General features: G+C 40.4%; 1 protein-coding gene across 4 annotated transcripts in view; it reads right to left on the reverse strand.

Moving 5' to 3' along the window:
• Positions 1-2,703: 2,703 nt before the first annotated feature.
• Positions 2,704-16,038, reverse strand: part of MBD5 (methyl-CpG binding domain protein 5) — a 47,272-nt gene continuing 33,937 nt past the window's right edge. For 2 of the 4 annotated variants that reach the window (XM_074145066.1, XM_074145064.1), the window contains exons 8-10: positions 12,051-12,124; positions 6,189-6,264; positions 2,704-3,595 (exon numbers count right to left, since the gene is read on the reverse strand). In XM_074145066.1, coding sequence (XP_074001167.1) covers positions 3,524-3,595; positions 6,189-6,264; positions 12,051-12,124 — 222 coding nt within the window. In that variant the 3' untranslated portion in view covers positions 2,704-3,523. Of the gene's footprint in view, positions 3,596-6,188; positions 6,265-12,050; positions 12,164-16,038 lie in introns of all 4 variants that reach the window. The other 2 variants (XM_074145065.1, XM_074145063.1) reach the window with 1 other exon arrangement.

The following is a 16,038-nucleotide window of genomic DNA, read 5'->3' on the forward strand; positions in this document are numbered from 1 at the left end:
TTAAACTGTGAGGAGAATGGGACCGGGGCCATCAGAGGTGGGGTGGGCTTTTTTGAATTTCTTTTTTTTTTTTTTAATTTTTTAAACTACGGGGATATTATTTTTGCAGCTGATACCAGCCAAACGTTTGCTGTCAGAAGTGAAAATATGAAGAAAATCCATCGATATAAATGAAAATATTATTATTTTCCTTTTTTTTTTTTTTTTTATGGTGTTCACAAAATGCACCATAAATAGAGAGAGGAATATTTCCTTTAATTCGAATGTCATCTGAATGACTCAACCACACCGGCACCCACGTGAGCGAAAAAGAAAGCGTAATAAATAAATAAATAGACAAACAAGAATACGTAACGCTTTCCATCCTCAAAGAATCACGGCGTTCCCTAATCTACCGGGATTCCGACTGACGGGGTGGGCTCTCGCTTTCCTCAGCCAGTTCAGTTGCGTGGGATCGTGCCACACTAATGACACGTTATTAATGACACGTTATTAATGACACGTTATTAATGACACGTTATTAATGACAAATAAAGTGGTGTTCCACTTTCCACAATGCAGTAAATTCTTTTTTTTGTTTGTTTTGGGTTGTTTTTTTTTTTTTTCTTCTTCACCTCTTAAATATAGGAATTCTCTCTTAAATTAGAAAGTAGGCAAAAAGTATTTTTTTTTTTTTTTTTAATTTTTCCTTTTTAAGTCTTCTATTAGAAAAAATATAGATTTATTAAACAAAAAATAATAAGGTAGAAAGAAGGGTTGGGCCTCCATCAAAAAAGTATATTATGCTTTAATGCAAAGAGAAAGAAATGGCTCTATGGGCAAAATTCAAGTAGGAGTGACCAGTTTTTTAATCGTAAAGTAGGTGCAACATTTTTTTAAAATGTTACAACACCGCATGACCTGTAATGCTCACAATATTTACATTAACTGCTTACATGAAACCATAAAAACTCTAAAAGAGAGAGAGGAAAAAAAAAAAAAATAAAAAAAAAAATAAAATAACTGGTATGGACCGAAACAAACTACTCCTAGCACCCACAGCAATGCCATCATCAACCAACGAAATCAAGCGCACGAAAAATACTTTACACGGTCTAAACTGATGTAAAGTATACACCGGTGAGCAGGTACAAACCTAAAGGAGTCAAAATGCCAAAAAGAAGGGTCGGTCGATACAAACTCGGTTCTAGGAGAGAAAGCGAATGGAGGGGAAGGACCGAAGCGGAGAGAGGCGCTGCCGGGTCCGGCCCCAGGCGGGGACGGTGCGGGGCGGGAAAGCGGGAGAACGGACAACATCGACTCTTCAAACCAACACGGCAACTCGGAACGGGGAAAAAAAAACCAAAACAAAAAAAACCCCCCAAAAAACCCCAAACGTGAGCTAAGCTACATCCCTCCCCGCCCCACCTCCTCTCCCCCCTCCCCCCTCCCCCCCAAAAAATTAATTAAAAATTAAAAGAAAATATTCAACTCAACTCAATCACTTCACGTGAGCGTGGCGTGGAGGACAGTGGCGTTACGGAAAAGACAAATGAACCTACCCCACGGAAGGAAGGGCTCCTGCCTCCAGGCCCCTGTAGCCAGGGTGGCCACGGCGATCCCTCGGGTTGGGCAAGGAGGAGGGAGAGCCGCTTTGCCAGGCACCGGAAAGCCCAGGGGCCAGCCCAGAGGTAGCTGGGAAAGGCGCCGGGTCCCCTCGTCCTCGGGGATGGTTGGGTTCGGGGTCACCTCCTTCCGAGAGAGGAGGCCGGTTGGGAGCCGGGTGGGGAGGAGAGGAACGATGGGGCGGTGGATCCTGGCGCCCGGGGCCGGGAATCTGGAGAGCGGCGATCCCGCCAGCTTCCCAGGATGCTGATCACTGCCAGTCCTTAGCTAAAAAGTCAGATTTTGGGGAATTTAGGGGGGAGGGGAAAAAAAGGAAATCTGAGGTAAAGCGGTGGTCCCGGACTCCACCCCAGGACCGGGAATGGTGATCGGAGAGTTATTTCGGGAAGCCCTGAAGACGTGGCTTCCATCACCATCGCCACCATCCGCGTTAAAAAGAAAAATGGAAATAAAGTGGAAATAATGTTGTGCTACACTTCCGTTCGTTAATTTTATAATGGCTCATAGCTTTAGACTTTTAAATCTGTAGTGTATTAATTTTTTTCTACATATGTTTCACATTTCTCACTTAATATAACATAAATAATTTGGTTAATAGATTTAACCTGCACATTTCAGCCACATTAATATATATAAGAATCTGTTAATGGTATAAATAATTCTTTTTAAATAAAATAAATCTGATATGTTACATAATACTGATAAAAATTACTGTTGCTAATAGTTTTGTAAGCCACCCTTCATTTTTTTTGTTTTGTTTTGTTTTGTTTAAATACTGCGAGCCGGATACTGGAATTCCTTTTGGGAACGCTGCGGAGCGTGCCCTTTCGTTCTACTGCGAAACCAAACCGTAATCGATCCTGATCCCATTATTAAAAACAGGGCCTCTGCCCCCCGGGAAGCAAACACGACGGTTAATGACGTTAGATAATTTAAGCTAATAAATCTAGGGGCTTTGAGGGGGTCGACGTTACGGGGGAGAGGGTATAAAGTGTTTAGTTTCTCAGGTGGCTATGAAACTTTAACTACAGGAAACTGTTGACTAAAATAGTCCGTCTAGCTTCTTTTTTTTTTTTTTTTTTCTTCTTTTTCCTTTTTAATAAAATCTACAGCATTCTACTTTAAAAGTTAAGTCACTAAAAACGCAACCGGCTAGTTGCAGCCTTTGAATTACGAATTAAGAGCTGTGATCCCACACCCCCTTGGGAATCTCTGCACTCTTCCTACAGAGACCTGAGGGGAGCACAGCGCTTCCAGGCGAGGTTCATTCCAAACAGACAGCATCGATGAACACTCAAGTGGCGTGAAGTGGATGTCATAATTAAGGTATTACATAATCATGCCTTCTCTCTGCTGTTAAATACAAAAACAGCATCTTTTACATTATCATATAAAAGCATTTAGGCTGTATTTTTATTTATCACTTTACACTGGTAGTCTCTTGTATGTGTACTCAATAGAAACCAAAGAATTTTGTACACTATTTTTTGTACAATAAAAGATAAAGTGTGCATTAGGTACGCTTGTACATGACAATATTGTACAATATTTACATTTCAGATATCACCATGAAATTCTGTATTATCTATATACACAAGGAAAATTTCTCAGAAACATTTGGACTATTTCTTATAATCACAATTTTAGTATTATAGAAAAAAAAAAAAAAAAAAAAATTCAGTAATCATCTGACATTGTTACTGCAACCTTTCCAGATTTCTGATTGGCTTATCCAGCAACCGCTATCCCTCCTAATCATCAAAAATATTGTACCACTAATCCGCGTAGCACCCTGCGATGGGATCTATCCGTCTTCATATAAATATTGATATAACCACGTCTATATCAATACCTACACATAGACTTTTGTGCACGTTCGTTTCGATAAGCACTGGACCAGTAACAAAGACATTCAATGTTATCTAGAGATCTTCCTCCTCTTGGGCTTTGGAGGCTTCACTTGTCTGTCTCCCTGGGGGATTTGGTGGACCTAAAAAGAAGTATATTTAGAAGTTAGCAAAGAATATTGGGCAAAGGAACCAGCCAGTAATCAGTGAGTTACAGGATTGTGTCAAGCGCTGTTATGAAACGGCTCCCATTATTTCATGTCTACGTAGAAGCCTGAATTAAAGGGAACTCCAAGAACTTTAAGGCACTGGGGAGAAAAAGGTTCGTGCCACGGTTGGTACCTCTCAAAGGTACCTGGGGAAAGGTACCTGCTACAGTAATTGTGAAATGACGTAACGGGGAACCGAACCCCAAACTGCAATGACATCAAATTCACAGAATCTGCTGGTTGGAAGGAACCTTTGAGATCATCGAGTCCAACCATACACACACACACACACACACACAAACAAACAAAAAAAACCCACAAAAAACCCACCAAAAAAACCCAAAAAGCCACAAAACAAAACACCCAACCCAACAGTCTCGGGCACTAGAGCATGCCCTGAAGTGCCACGTCTACACGTTTCTTAAATCCCTCCAGGGATGGCGACTCCACCACCTCCCTGGGCAGGCTGTTCCAGGGCCTGACCACCCTCTCAGGAAAGTAATTCTTCCTGATATCTAATCTAAACCTCCCCTGCCCCAACTTCAGACCATTTCCTCTGCTCCTGAATTCTCAAGACACAAACCCTTCTACATCGCCGTGACAAGAGCAATAAAGTAAGTGGTGAGAAAATATTGCTAACAGGGAAAAAACAGGAGAAGTCAAATTCGGGTCCGTGCTGGCGTTGTTAAGGAACAGGCCACGTTCAGCAAACTCTGTCTTCATCTAAGCACGAAAAGGAAATATTCATTTTCGGGTTAAAAGCTGGATTAATTTGAGCGTGAAGCAGGTTTTCACCACTGAGGGCTCAGCACAAAACACAGCCCAAGTGGAGAAGGGAGGTGGCGGGAGGCGCTGGCGTCTAGCGCGGAATACCACCACCATCTGTCGGTGGAAGCGGGATGCTGTCCTGGGAAAAGCTGGCTGCAGCTCCCCAACAGTAACAAATCCTTCAGCATCCTGCTAAACTACTTCCTTGGGTCCAGCCTGAATTCCTTCAGACCGCTAACATTTATTACATATTTACTGGCTCTCACCAATAATGCTCGGAGCTAATTATCTTGTTTGCACCCGCTTTTAATTTAAAATTTAACTGATGTCTGAGCAGTAGTAGCTGGAAAAAATGCAAGTCACTAAAAAGGGAACGACTGATTCCCTACGAGTGTTTCCAGGAAGCATCATCTTTATGGAAATAAACCCTGATCACAAATTGTGTGACCAGGTAATTAAAACAGAAAGGAAGACGATGTAACGAGACGCAGGTCCATGAGCTCGTCTGCGTTACGGAACAACCCCATCAGCAAATCCAGTGACAGCAGTTTCCCCTGAGTTAAAGTGCATATAGCACAGAGTTTTTTTAGTATTACTGGATTTATAAATGAAAAGAAGGTCTCAGGGAAGGGTCCAGTCCACACACGTACCCGGACAGAACACAGAGATGGGGGTGCCAAACACCCCCCCAAATCCATTTGTAACAGACCTACGGTCAGATCCTGCTCTCCTTTTCCTTCTGAAGACAAGAGGAAAACCTCCATCATTTTAAATCAATCTCACTTCGTAAAATTCAGAAGTTTAAACCAAAGATTTGATTTTGCTATTACTTACGGCAGCCATTAAAAGCTACCGAATAACTTATTTAATATTTCTCAGTGGTTCTGCAGCCAGCTCTGAGCCTGCAGTTCTCTACTCATTTCCTTTTAGACACTCCAGATGCTCCCCTGAAGTTTTACTACAACTTCTAAATTTGCACATGTACAAGCATCCTCGATGCCGAGCACCGAATATCAAGAGAAAGACCTTTCTAATGTATTTAGATGTTTTATAATTAATACTTGGAATAATTACCAATTATAAGATATGGCAGGTTATAGGTAGCGGTAAGACTTTTTGCATTTCTAAACATGCTTCAATGAAATTACAGCCATGTTTTAAATACGACGATAAGTAAATTATGTAAACCAAACCTTACGTTAGAAATATATTAGAGAGATCCCGGGCTTACACAATAACAGTGTAACTGTTAGATTTGAGATTAAGAACACTCTTTTCTTTTTAACTTACCTTTCATGACACTATCTTTTATTTCACGTGAGGAAAACTTTGTATTCAGAGTTTTACATTCCTAAGAATGATGCTTTAAAATGCGGTTTCAGTATCTTGCTACTCAAACTGAAAAAGAAATGAGCCTGCTTTTGTGTCACGAGCCAGAGAAAACCCATGGAATATGAGTGGGAATGGAACCGACCCAAATATTATCAGGCTGCGCATGTAAAAGTATGTCGAGGAACCTCTCCTGGTAAAAAAGAATGTAATTGGCCACACAACTGAAATGCTACAACTTCTCCCATTTTTCAGGATGACATTTGCAAGCAGGAGAAATACTGAAAATTCCACATTATTTAAGAAAATAGAAACAACATTTATGTTAGAAAGCAACCCAAACCGACACTCTCAGTCTCCAACTGACACACGTGCAGAAACACAGAAAAAAGGGAATTATTGCAGTATATATAAGTGAAAAGGCACTTACATTCCCAGACATTTTGTCTAGTTCACTCATGGCCTCGTGTATAGCAGCTTCTAAATGGTTATTTAGCTTTCCACTTCTAGGAAGAAAAAAAATAATGCCATCAGTATTTCTTAGGAGCAGAAAAAAAACTTAAAAAAATTTAATAATAAACACGTTAACTCATTGGGCATATTCTACCAGAGCCTCCCAGGCTGTTACAGCACATGTAGTAAGATCAGACCTATATATAATATTATGCAAATTAAAGACTTGTGTTATAATCACAGAATTAAAATTAAAGCCAGCGCTTCAGTGCGTTGTATAGTTAGTTACAATAGCCACAAGATGGATTACATCCATGAATTAAAAAAAAAAAAAAAAAAGGCATTTTGTGAGATTTTTTTAAAATCACTAGCGAAAGGCCAGATTCTGACGGGTTTTGACCAGGAGCAGGAGTAACCACAGCTCCTCGGGACCTTCCTAAAGGCTTCAAGAGTTACTGACCCTCTCGTGCCTCTGCTTCCCTCCCCATGGGACACGCCGCGTTTATTCTGTAAATCTGGTTACGTTTCAGCAATATTTTTGTGAAGGACTAACTACAGACGCTGCTGACTTCTTGAAAAATCAGTGCGTGAGCTGCAAAGTTTTCCTCTTACCCAAAGCACAAAGCTCCAAGTTAAATATCCCTTCTAACTGTAAAGAGCCAGAGGAAAAGAAGTCGTATTAGTCCTCTAAATAAGTTGCGTTAGTCCTCTAAAATGTTGCTAGGTTGCTGACAGCAACACCAAGGGTTATGGTAAAGGTAAGGAGAAGACTTTCTTCTTCCAACCCAAAATCTGCCATTGGGCAGCTCCATACACATCTAATTTTACAGTGGCATTTTTTGATTTATGTATATTTCTTTTTTTAAAGAATTTTTCCACTTGGACACCATGCTCTGCACCACAGGTCATACTTCTACAGCTCGGTGCTCACACGTCAGAGTTTCAAGCCAACAAACAGTCCTTGAGCATACGTTACTACTGTTTGTCACAGAATCACAGAATGCTATGGGGTTGGAAGGGACCTCTGGAGATCATCTAGTCCAACCCCCTGCCAAAGCAGGTCCACCCAGAGCAGGTTGCACAGGAACGTGTCCAGGTGGGTTTGGAATGTCTCCAGAGAAGGAGACTCCACCACCTCTCTGGGCAGCCTCTTCCAGGGCTCTGCCACCCTCAAAGGGAAGAAGTTCCTCCTCAGGTTTAGATGGAACTTCTTATGGTCAAGTTTGTGCCCGTTCCCTCTTGTCCTGTCCCTGGGCACCACTCAAAAAAGACTGGCCCCATCCTCCTGACACCCACCCTTGAAGTATTTACAGGTGTTGATCAGATCCCCCCTCAGTCTTCTCTTCTCCAGACTAAAAAGACCCAAGTCCCTCAGCCTCTCCTCATAAGAGAGATGCTCCAGGCCCCTCAGCATCTTTGTAGCCCTCTGCTGTACTCTGCTTGTTGACAGTCTTGTTGAAGAGTCGTGAACATGAAGAGAAATGGCTGAATAAGAGATGAGAAAGAGATCGTCCTGGAGATGAGAGACATTATTATGAGCATCCCTCACAATATCCTCTGGAAGAGGACAAAGCAGGATGTCCCTGCTTTGGAGATGCAGGAACGAGGGGAGGAGGAAGAGAGCTCATGGGGGAAGATAATGGCAGAGATGGGTGATAGAACGGCTCGTCCCAAGCTGCCAAGGATGGCCGGGTCACTAGGGCTGGTCTAGTGGAGGTGTCCCTGCCCAGGGCAGGGGGTTGGAACTCGATGATCTTTAAGGTCCCTTCCAACCTGAACAATTCTATGATTGTATGACTGTCCTTCACAGGAGACACTTTCTAAAAAAACTCTTTCCTTTTAATAAATAAAGAAAGATCATCACATCAGCCGGGACGTTCCTCCCTGGGACTTTAAAATTTATAGCAACCAAAAGCATCGGCAAAAGACTGACAAGGAAATAGCACAGACGAACTACCCAACCAGCGCTTCTCTAATTCCATCCCCCTCCTTCAACAAGATGGTTTTCATCCCCATCAGTTCAGCTGGGAGACAGAAGATCGGAGATCAGAGGGTTCGTTATTCATTATTCAAGTAAGATATTCCCTAGCACCATTTTGCACAAGAATTGCACAAGAAATTAAATGAAGCTAGAAGCCTTATTGACCCGATGGCACAAAAGTGAAGTATAGTAGGACTTCATGCACTTACGAAGTTGCACAAGTTTAACTAAGGTTTTCGAATGACTTAGTTAAAACAGTGGTGAAGGAGTTTCGTGTAAATTTAAAACAATGTATCCCACTGTAGTTCAAACTAACCAGAGAAATGGTAAGATAAACTGAAATGGAAGATTCTCATCCAAAGCCTGACGTGTCCACCTGGGTTTCTGAACTGCTTGAGCCAGACTGCAAAACCAAGTTTAAGATACGCAACTTGGACAAGTGAGGGCACCCTTAGATATTATAAGTGACGAACAAAATATTGTTTAGTGGCAGCATAACTTCCTAAAAAGGTAGTATGACTCATTTCTAATGCAGATATCTTAATAACTGATAACACTGCTGACTCGCAAGTCATCTAGAGGCAGATTTCAGATGTCAAGTTACCTATATGTGATATAAAGTTGTTTAATCAAGATTATGCTCTATCGGCCACCCACCCTTTTTACAATATCTAAGAAATTATTGCTATTAGTCAAAACAGCCATTTGAAAGCGTTTAAAATATAAAAGATCGTTTGAATTGTAGTCTTCAGACACTGTTGTTGCGGTCATTTCACTATGAAGATGATGATCTGCCTCGAGGGAGTCAAAGTTTCTGAAGTGCCCATCACTGAAATATCCATTTACTGCAAACAAAACGCTGCAGCTAAAAAACACCTGAGAATCTGACGTCAGATAAACTTATGCATCAGGTCCGTAGTGACGCAAACCAATCTGTAAACATCTCAATTTTTGTCAAATTCCATTTAAAACATTCCAGCACCAGTTTGTTCCTCTCATTAAAAAGCAGCACATCAGCTCTTAGAAAACCTCTCACGGCCAACAGCTTTGGGAAAGGATTTAAATTCCAGGAGGGATGTCAGAAGCTTGACTGTTCAACACTAAGAAGCCACGTTCAAACTTAAATTTGAAGTAACAGTATGGGTGGTAGAGACGGTAACGGTAGGGATGGTAAATGGCACATCCCTGAGAAAAGAGAGGGGAAATAACACACAGAGGAACAGGAAACCACAGGAGAAGGAGATGCCGGTATTGGGTGATGACCCTTGGAAGATGCTTTGCATGCAGTGGGCCGGGAGAACACTAGTGGGCAGAGGAATACAGGTAACTATGAAGCTTGTGGAGAGGAAAGATAGGCTCAGATGAGGCTCTGACAAGGGAAGACTGGACCTCCAGCAGATAATCTTCTAGAGACTGCAACCAGGTAGGTGAGGAAGCTGCTACGTCATGACCTGCTGGAAGCAAGGAGAGACATGGCTTGGAAAAGAACAAAACGGCTGAGGAGAAGATGGAATGAGGTTGGGATGGCTCAGTGTTTGTACCAGGGTGCATTTACCTACAAGGCCCAGAATAAATACGACAGTTTAGGAGTCACACCATGCCTCTCAGATACCCCCAAGCAGAACACCTTACCATGTTCCAGTGAAGTGCTACACAAAATGCTTTAGACCATACTACTGATTGAAGTTACAAATCTCTGTGCAGCACAGCTAAGGCGTTTGACCATGCTGATCAAATGTGCTACAGTCACATTTTTTTCTGGTGTCTTGTTTAGAAACCTAAGAAACTCAATACACAAAACATTCCCATTTGAAAACTAATACTTAAGGTTAGATTAAGAATTACGATTCACAAATACTGCATTTAGGGTGCATCCTATCACATCCCTATTATAATACAGCTTTTAGCTTTACAGACATTTCTTATCTTTAATTTAGTTTTAATGATTTTATATTTAATATATAATATAAATACGTATTATTGGAGATGGAGTCCAGACTGCGCAGTGAAGGAGACCACTCCAGCAGTCCCCTAAGTAACATCTGCTGCCAAAGTTGGACAATATACTAGGGCCGAGACAAGAACTGTAGGAACACAACGAATAATTTACGGGGTTAAGGTATCTGAATGTCATTTGGAGGACCCAGATACTAACCTTGCTCTGCTAAACACACTGGACCTACTCCACACCCCCTCAACATAAATTTCTCCTGGGTTTCTTTACCCATGTCTTCTTTATTATAAAAGTGTTTGACTTGATGCCAGTACTCGACGTGCGTAAGTGCTGAGTACTTATACAAGGAGGAAACAGAAACAGGAGTATTCTACATGGAGCAGATATATCTAATGCTAAATGTTTTAAAAAATCTGGACCGGTGCGGAACAAGACACTACAGAAACACATACCAGAGAGAAGACCATACGGAGATTAATAACATTTCAAATAAATTTAAAACAGCACGCAGGTAAAAGAGGAAGGGTCTATGAAGAAATACCGAAAGATCTGAAATACGAAATAAGTACAAGTAGAAATACGGAGGAAAAACCTGCAAGGGATGTTACGCAACCCTAGGAAAGGGGCAACCAGGTGCCCCAGTGTCTGGGGTATTTGATTCTTTATGGGCAAGCAACGGGGCAGAACCAGACGTGCCACAAAAAGGCCACTGGATTCAGTGGAACTGCAGACAACCCTTGCAGTCTGCTAAATATACAAATGCAAATTAGAAGATGGGATTTTTTTTTTTCCTTAAATTGTACTTTGTTTCATCTTTAACACCTCTTTAAATTTGCTCCTGGTGTCACCTTCCCTGAGTCACGTATTTTGCTTCAGGGACACGAGCAAATAACTGGGGAGTTGCCAAAAGCCCTTCGATGTTCTCACCACACATCCTTAAACCCCAGTAAGATATTTTTGAGGATGATCTTGGAAAAAAACAACCACCAACATTGTCTCATTGGCATAAAAAAATATTTCTCTTAAGCGCCGCGTGACATATAAATAGAAGAAAGGCTTGCACCTTAAAAGGAGCTGAAGACAAATAATTATTTAATTCCCTTAAGCCTATGTTTATTGTGCTAAAGACAAGTACTGCAAGCTGACTTTCAATTCTCACACAAAGTAATATATTTTCACTGCAACGGTAAATAAGCAGCAGCATCCTAGCACAAATCCAACCATAGTACAATTTCTACTTTTCTACCCTTTTATAGCTGTCCAGATTTTTTTTTTTTTTCTCCTAAAGTCAACCATTTCCCTCTTTTTGTCTACACCGGTCCTTCATGTCCTAATACTTATTGTTTCGTGGTCTTTCTGTCCTTGTATATTTGTAAACAAAAGCTAAAAGGCCAGATAAAACCAAACAGTTCCTAGGTGTCTGACACAAAGCTCTGCCCCGAGCCCCTCCTCTGGTTAAATACAGCCAGACTTCACAAATTGGGAAAGGCTCCTCCGCAATGGGAAATAAACCGAATTTATCTGAATAAAGCCGGGCTCCACCTGCAGCAGCAGCTGCCAGAGGGAGAGGGGGAGAGATAAGAAGGGCAGATCTTGTTAAAGAAGCGTATTTGGTCAGAATAGTTTTGATGTAATAACTTTTTTTTGGCTGTAAATTAGAAATCCTACACATGAAAGCTCAAACAAGTAGGCTGACATTTTACAAAGGCTACTGTAAATATCAGAAGATGCAATAAAAACGCAGATATCAAAGATCTGGGATGATTATCATAACCAACACAAGAAATTCAGAAAATTAACTCTTCAGTTTGGCCGATCTGCTCGACTCCCCAAAATGAGAGTCTTCGGAAGGAAAAGAATTTAATTATCCCATTTCACTAGTAAACAAATGAGCCTTTACTCACTTTCTGTTCCTTTTCCTGGCTCGGTTGTAAGCTTCTAGACCTTCCGTTAGTGTCTTCAACTTCTCTGGCTCCACCTGAGTGAAGGTATGAACACCAAACCACATTACCCAGACCTGCAATTATTAAACACTGCTTTTACTTTACTGCTAGACATGCATTATTACGGAGCCTAATTTTCACTGCATCCATACGAGACCATAACCTTCCCAGCAAAGAATAAATTAATGTATGGCTATACACACCCCCTCAGACGTATACGTATATATTGTCATTTCTCTAGATGTCCACACCGCTAGCAATAGAAATACACAAAACAAAGCCACAACATTTAAGAAAACAAAACTAAGAGGGAAAATCACATTTTTAAAACCTTCTTTGTCTTTATATTATTAATACGAACACTGCTGTTAAAGTCTCCTATTCTGTACTCACATTTTACAAATGTATTTTACACCTTTGAGACCACCTGGAACGTATTAAAATCCCACGCCGCCTAGTACATACGAGGCAATTTTTACAGATGCCATCAACACCAAAGCGTTTCACATCACCTCGAATTTCCGGATGAAGCATTTAAGGCTCAGCAACGTCGCTAATGGCACGGCCAAATTCATTCCCCTTCCCGAAGAGCCACGGTACGTGCTTAAGTTAAAAGAGGGGGCGGGCAGGTGACAAGTTTATTTATGCATTATGAATCTATGTCTTAACTAGAATTTGCTTTAATTAGTCCTGAGAAAGGTCTTTTTAATTTTTTTTTTTTTTTTTTTTAACTTAAAGCATGTATTTCAGGGATCTGCCGAGTCAGGAATGAATTTGAGCCCGTGCTCAACAGGGTGGCTGAGCTGGAATTTAAAGTACTTTAACTGGAAATTTAAGTTCTCTCGAAACCAACCAGAATGATCATCTTTTAAGCAACCTGTATATAAATCACTGCATAAAATCACTGGCACCGCTGCAGAGGTACCAGGTAGCACCGGTACAAACAATACAAACAACAAAGAAAATGAATTATATCATCTAAATGTTTTTATCATTTGCATTCTCAGAGCATTAGGCCACTTAACTCGGCATATCATTTTGATTTGGCTCAGTCATTTCTGCTTGTAAAAACAAACAAAAAAAGTATTTAAACACATCAAAGCAAACGAACGGATAAATTCCTTTTTCTTTGTCAGTAGTTCTACATTTTGCTTATTTTTTAATCTTCGCATAACTTAACAAGAACCTTATATAGCATTTGTTTCATTAAAAAGTACAGCTTGTATTCTGACACAAGGAAAATTAATTCTATAAATACAAATTTATTAAGCATGCCTATATACAATCCCAAAAAAGAAATTTAAATGCAAATTCCCTCTAAACCTAGCCTTTCAATCGGTAAATATGTTATATTCGCAATGAAACTGAACTTTAGAGGTGACAAAGTGAAGTTAATGAGTGAGCAAGTTGTCAAAATCTCTAGAAATGAGGCCCAATATAAATACACGTTTAGACCAAATTTCACACGTCTTGAACTTACGCATCGGGTGATGGAACTGGGGAATGCTGTCGTTTCAGGGACTTACAAGACAAAAGTCATTATTGGCGAAACCCGCACATGGGGAGGCAAGACGTCTATTTTCATAAAATACATCCATTTTTTCCCTTAAAACTGTGCTTTCTTTTCATGGAAGTCTGCGAATACTTTGAATAATTCCTCTCCTAATCCGACTTTGGAAAAATACAAATGCGTATATAAGAAATACCACCTATTTAAAACCTGCGGAGCTTTTCTAGGGATAAACACGAGAAGGAAAGGCACACGAGACCCACAGAATGAGCAAACCGGCTTCAGAAGCTTCTACGTTACGTCTCCTCCGTTAGAACGGTGTTATCGGAGGCAACGCGACTCTGTCTGCGATACACTACAGCTCAAGCCTCCATCTTACACAACGTTCAAAAAACAGCTAAAAAACCAACTTACATTGTTTCAAATGGAACAGAATTAAAGGGCAGCGACATAATCGTCTTGATCCTTTACCTTGGACACTCTACTACGTGACAGAGCTGCCATAAATGCTAAATTGTACGTTATCCATATCCCTGATATATATATATATATATGTATACAAGGAACAAACTCTGCAAAGGGCTGTAGGTGTCTGCCATTAGATATATGAGAAAGTTCAACGGCAAATATTTTTATAAAGGGTTTAGATCACGTTTGGGTCACAAGGGACGTAAGTAACAAAAAGAAATCAGTATCTTCGTTACCGGAATTGTGACGTTAGAACAGTAAAAAACCTGCCAGCGCTTTTTTGGAAGCAGTAGTATCAAATTGGCAACGTAACATGGTATTGGAAGGAACTATAACAGATAAATATTCGAATGAATAATATCATATGCCTTCATTTACAATAAGCCATTACAACACTAAATAATACATACAAATGGGACTTTCAAGGCGACTGAGAAAACACACCTATTGTTAATCTGTGGAACTATACAATCTCGGTTTAAAGACCCTAGTTTAACTGCTGGAAAGTCCTACACAGGACAATAGTTGGCCCATAGGGAATCACCATGAAACGCACTAACACCAGGCAACTTCTCACACAAACCCTTCGACTTCCACATTGTTGCTCTCAAAGCCTTGCTCCCGTTTGGGCGATTTGATTTGGGTTATAATAAAATTAATTACTTAATGAAATACACATCCTCCGTTTTAGGACGCACGTAGCTCCAGGCTTGCTTCCTTCCTTTTCAGGAATTTCTGCTGCTACTGGTGCATTCCCCTTGGGTTCCTCTTCGATTTTCCAATAGCCAAAAAGCAAGTGTTCATTAGGAAACAAAAGTGCAATATTCCTCCCTTCTCCTGTTAGGGAAACGCCATTCTAGCTGCTCTTCAAACAGAAGCATTATTGCTTTTAATACCCAAAGTCTTTTAAAATGGAAACAAAAAATCAAATTATGTATGATATAAAGAACAGAGCATATACAAAGTGCCATGAAATCCCAACAGCATTGCAAAACTAATGTTACAATATAGGAGGTCAATATTTGATTATACAAATACTTTAAAAGATGTTTTAAGAAAGCTCTGCAGAAAATGCAATTTTCAGAACTGCTGCTGTGTCTCCCACCATCAATTGAAACTTTTCAGGGTTTTCTGAAACGCAGATTTTCTGAAGACCATTTGATTTGCAAGGTTATTTCTTTTTGGTTTTCAAGGTTCTTTTTTTCTTTTGGTTTGGTGTGGTTTGGTTTTGCTTTTTTTTTTTTACCTTTTCTTCAGACCAGGCTGCCCAAACATCTGAAGAATGTAGCCGTACAGCATGTTAGAGCAGTGTCTGAACACGTGTACAGGTTGCCACTGCGCACGGGAGTTCCTGCCTATTTTCAACTAGAAACACAACCGTTATATAGAATATGTACATTTTCACCTTTCCATATTTCCTTGTATCCCACCTTTCAACCTCAACTCCTGACCTGTAGAATGGTCATTCACTCTGTGCTTCTTACTGGGAAAAAAATTAGACTTTTTTTTTTAATTTAAAATTATTATTATTAAATTAAAGGCCTTCTGATGGAAGAGGTGATCCATTACGTGGGACTTCCTGACGAAGAACTTGAAACAGTCTCTCTTGCTGCCTCCACAAGTACCTTGACAGCACTGCATGTGCTTCCCTGCTCTTTGGGCTTCGATATACAATAAAAATCTGTGCCACCGAATATAATATCACACAATGCTTCTATAATGTACAGAAGAGACCCAAAATTAAAAGGTGGGTTTCCACAAAAGCCACTCTACATTCTGGTAGCCACAAATTGGGGAGTAAACTTATGAAATTGCTAAGGAATGCAAATGGAAAAAAAAATATTTCACCTCTTTACAAAAGTTATAAACCATAAGCTCTTCAAATATATCAAAACAGTCAAACAGACACGGATACACAATTTTGTGAAGTTAATACATAAATGCATACTTGGAACACATGTGCAGGGTAAT

This window comes from Numenius arquata, chromosome 3, assembly GCF_964106895.1.
Source record: "Numenius arquata chromosome 3, bNumArq3.hap1.1, whole genome shotgun sequence".
NCBI classification, from domain to species: domain Eukaryota; kingdom Metazoa; phylum Chordata; class Aves; order Charadriiformes; family Scolopacidae; genus Numenius; species Numenius arquata.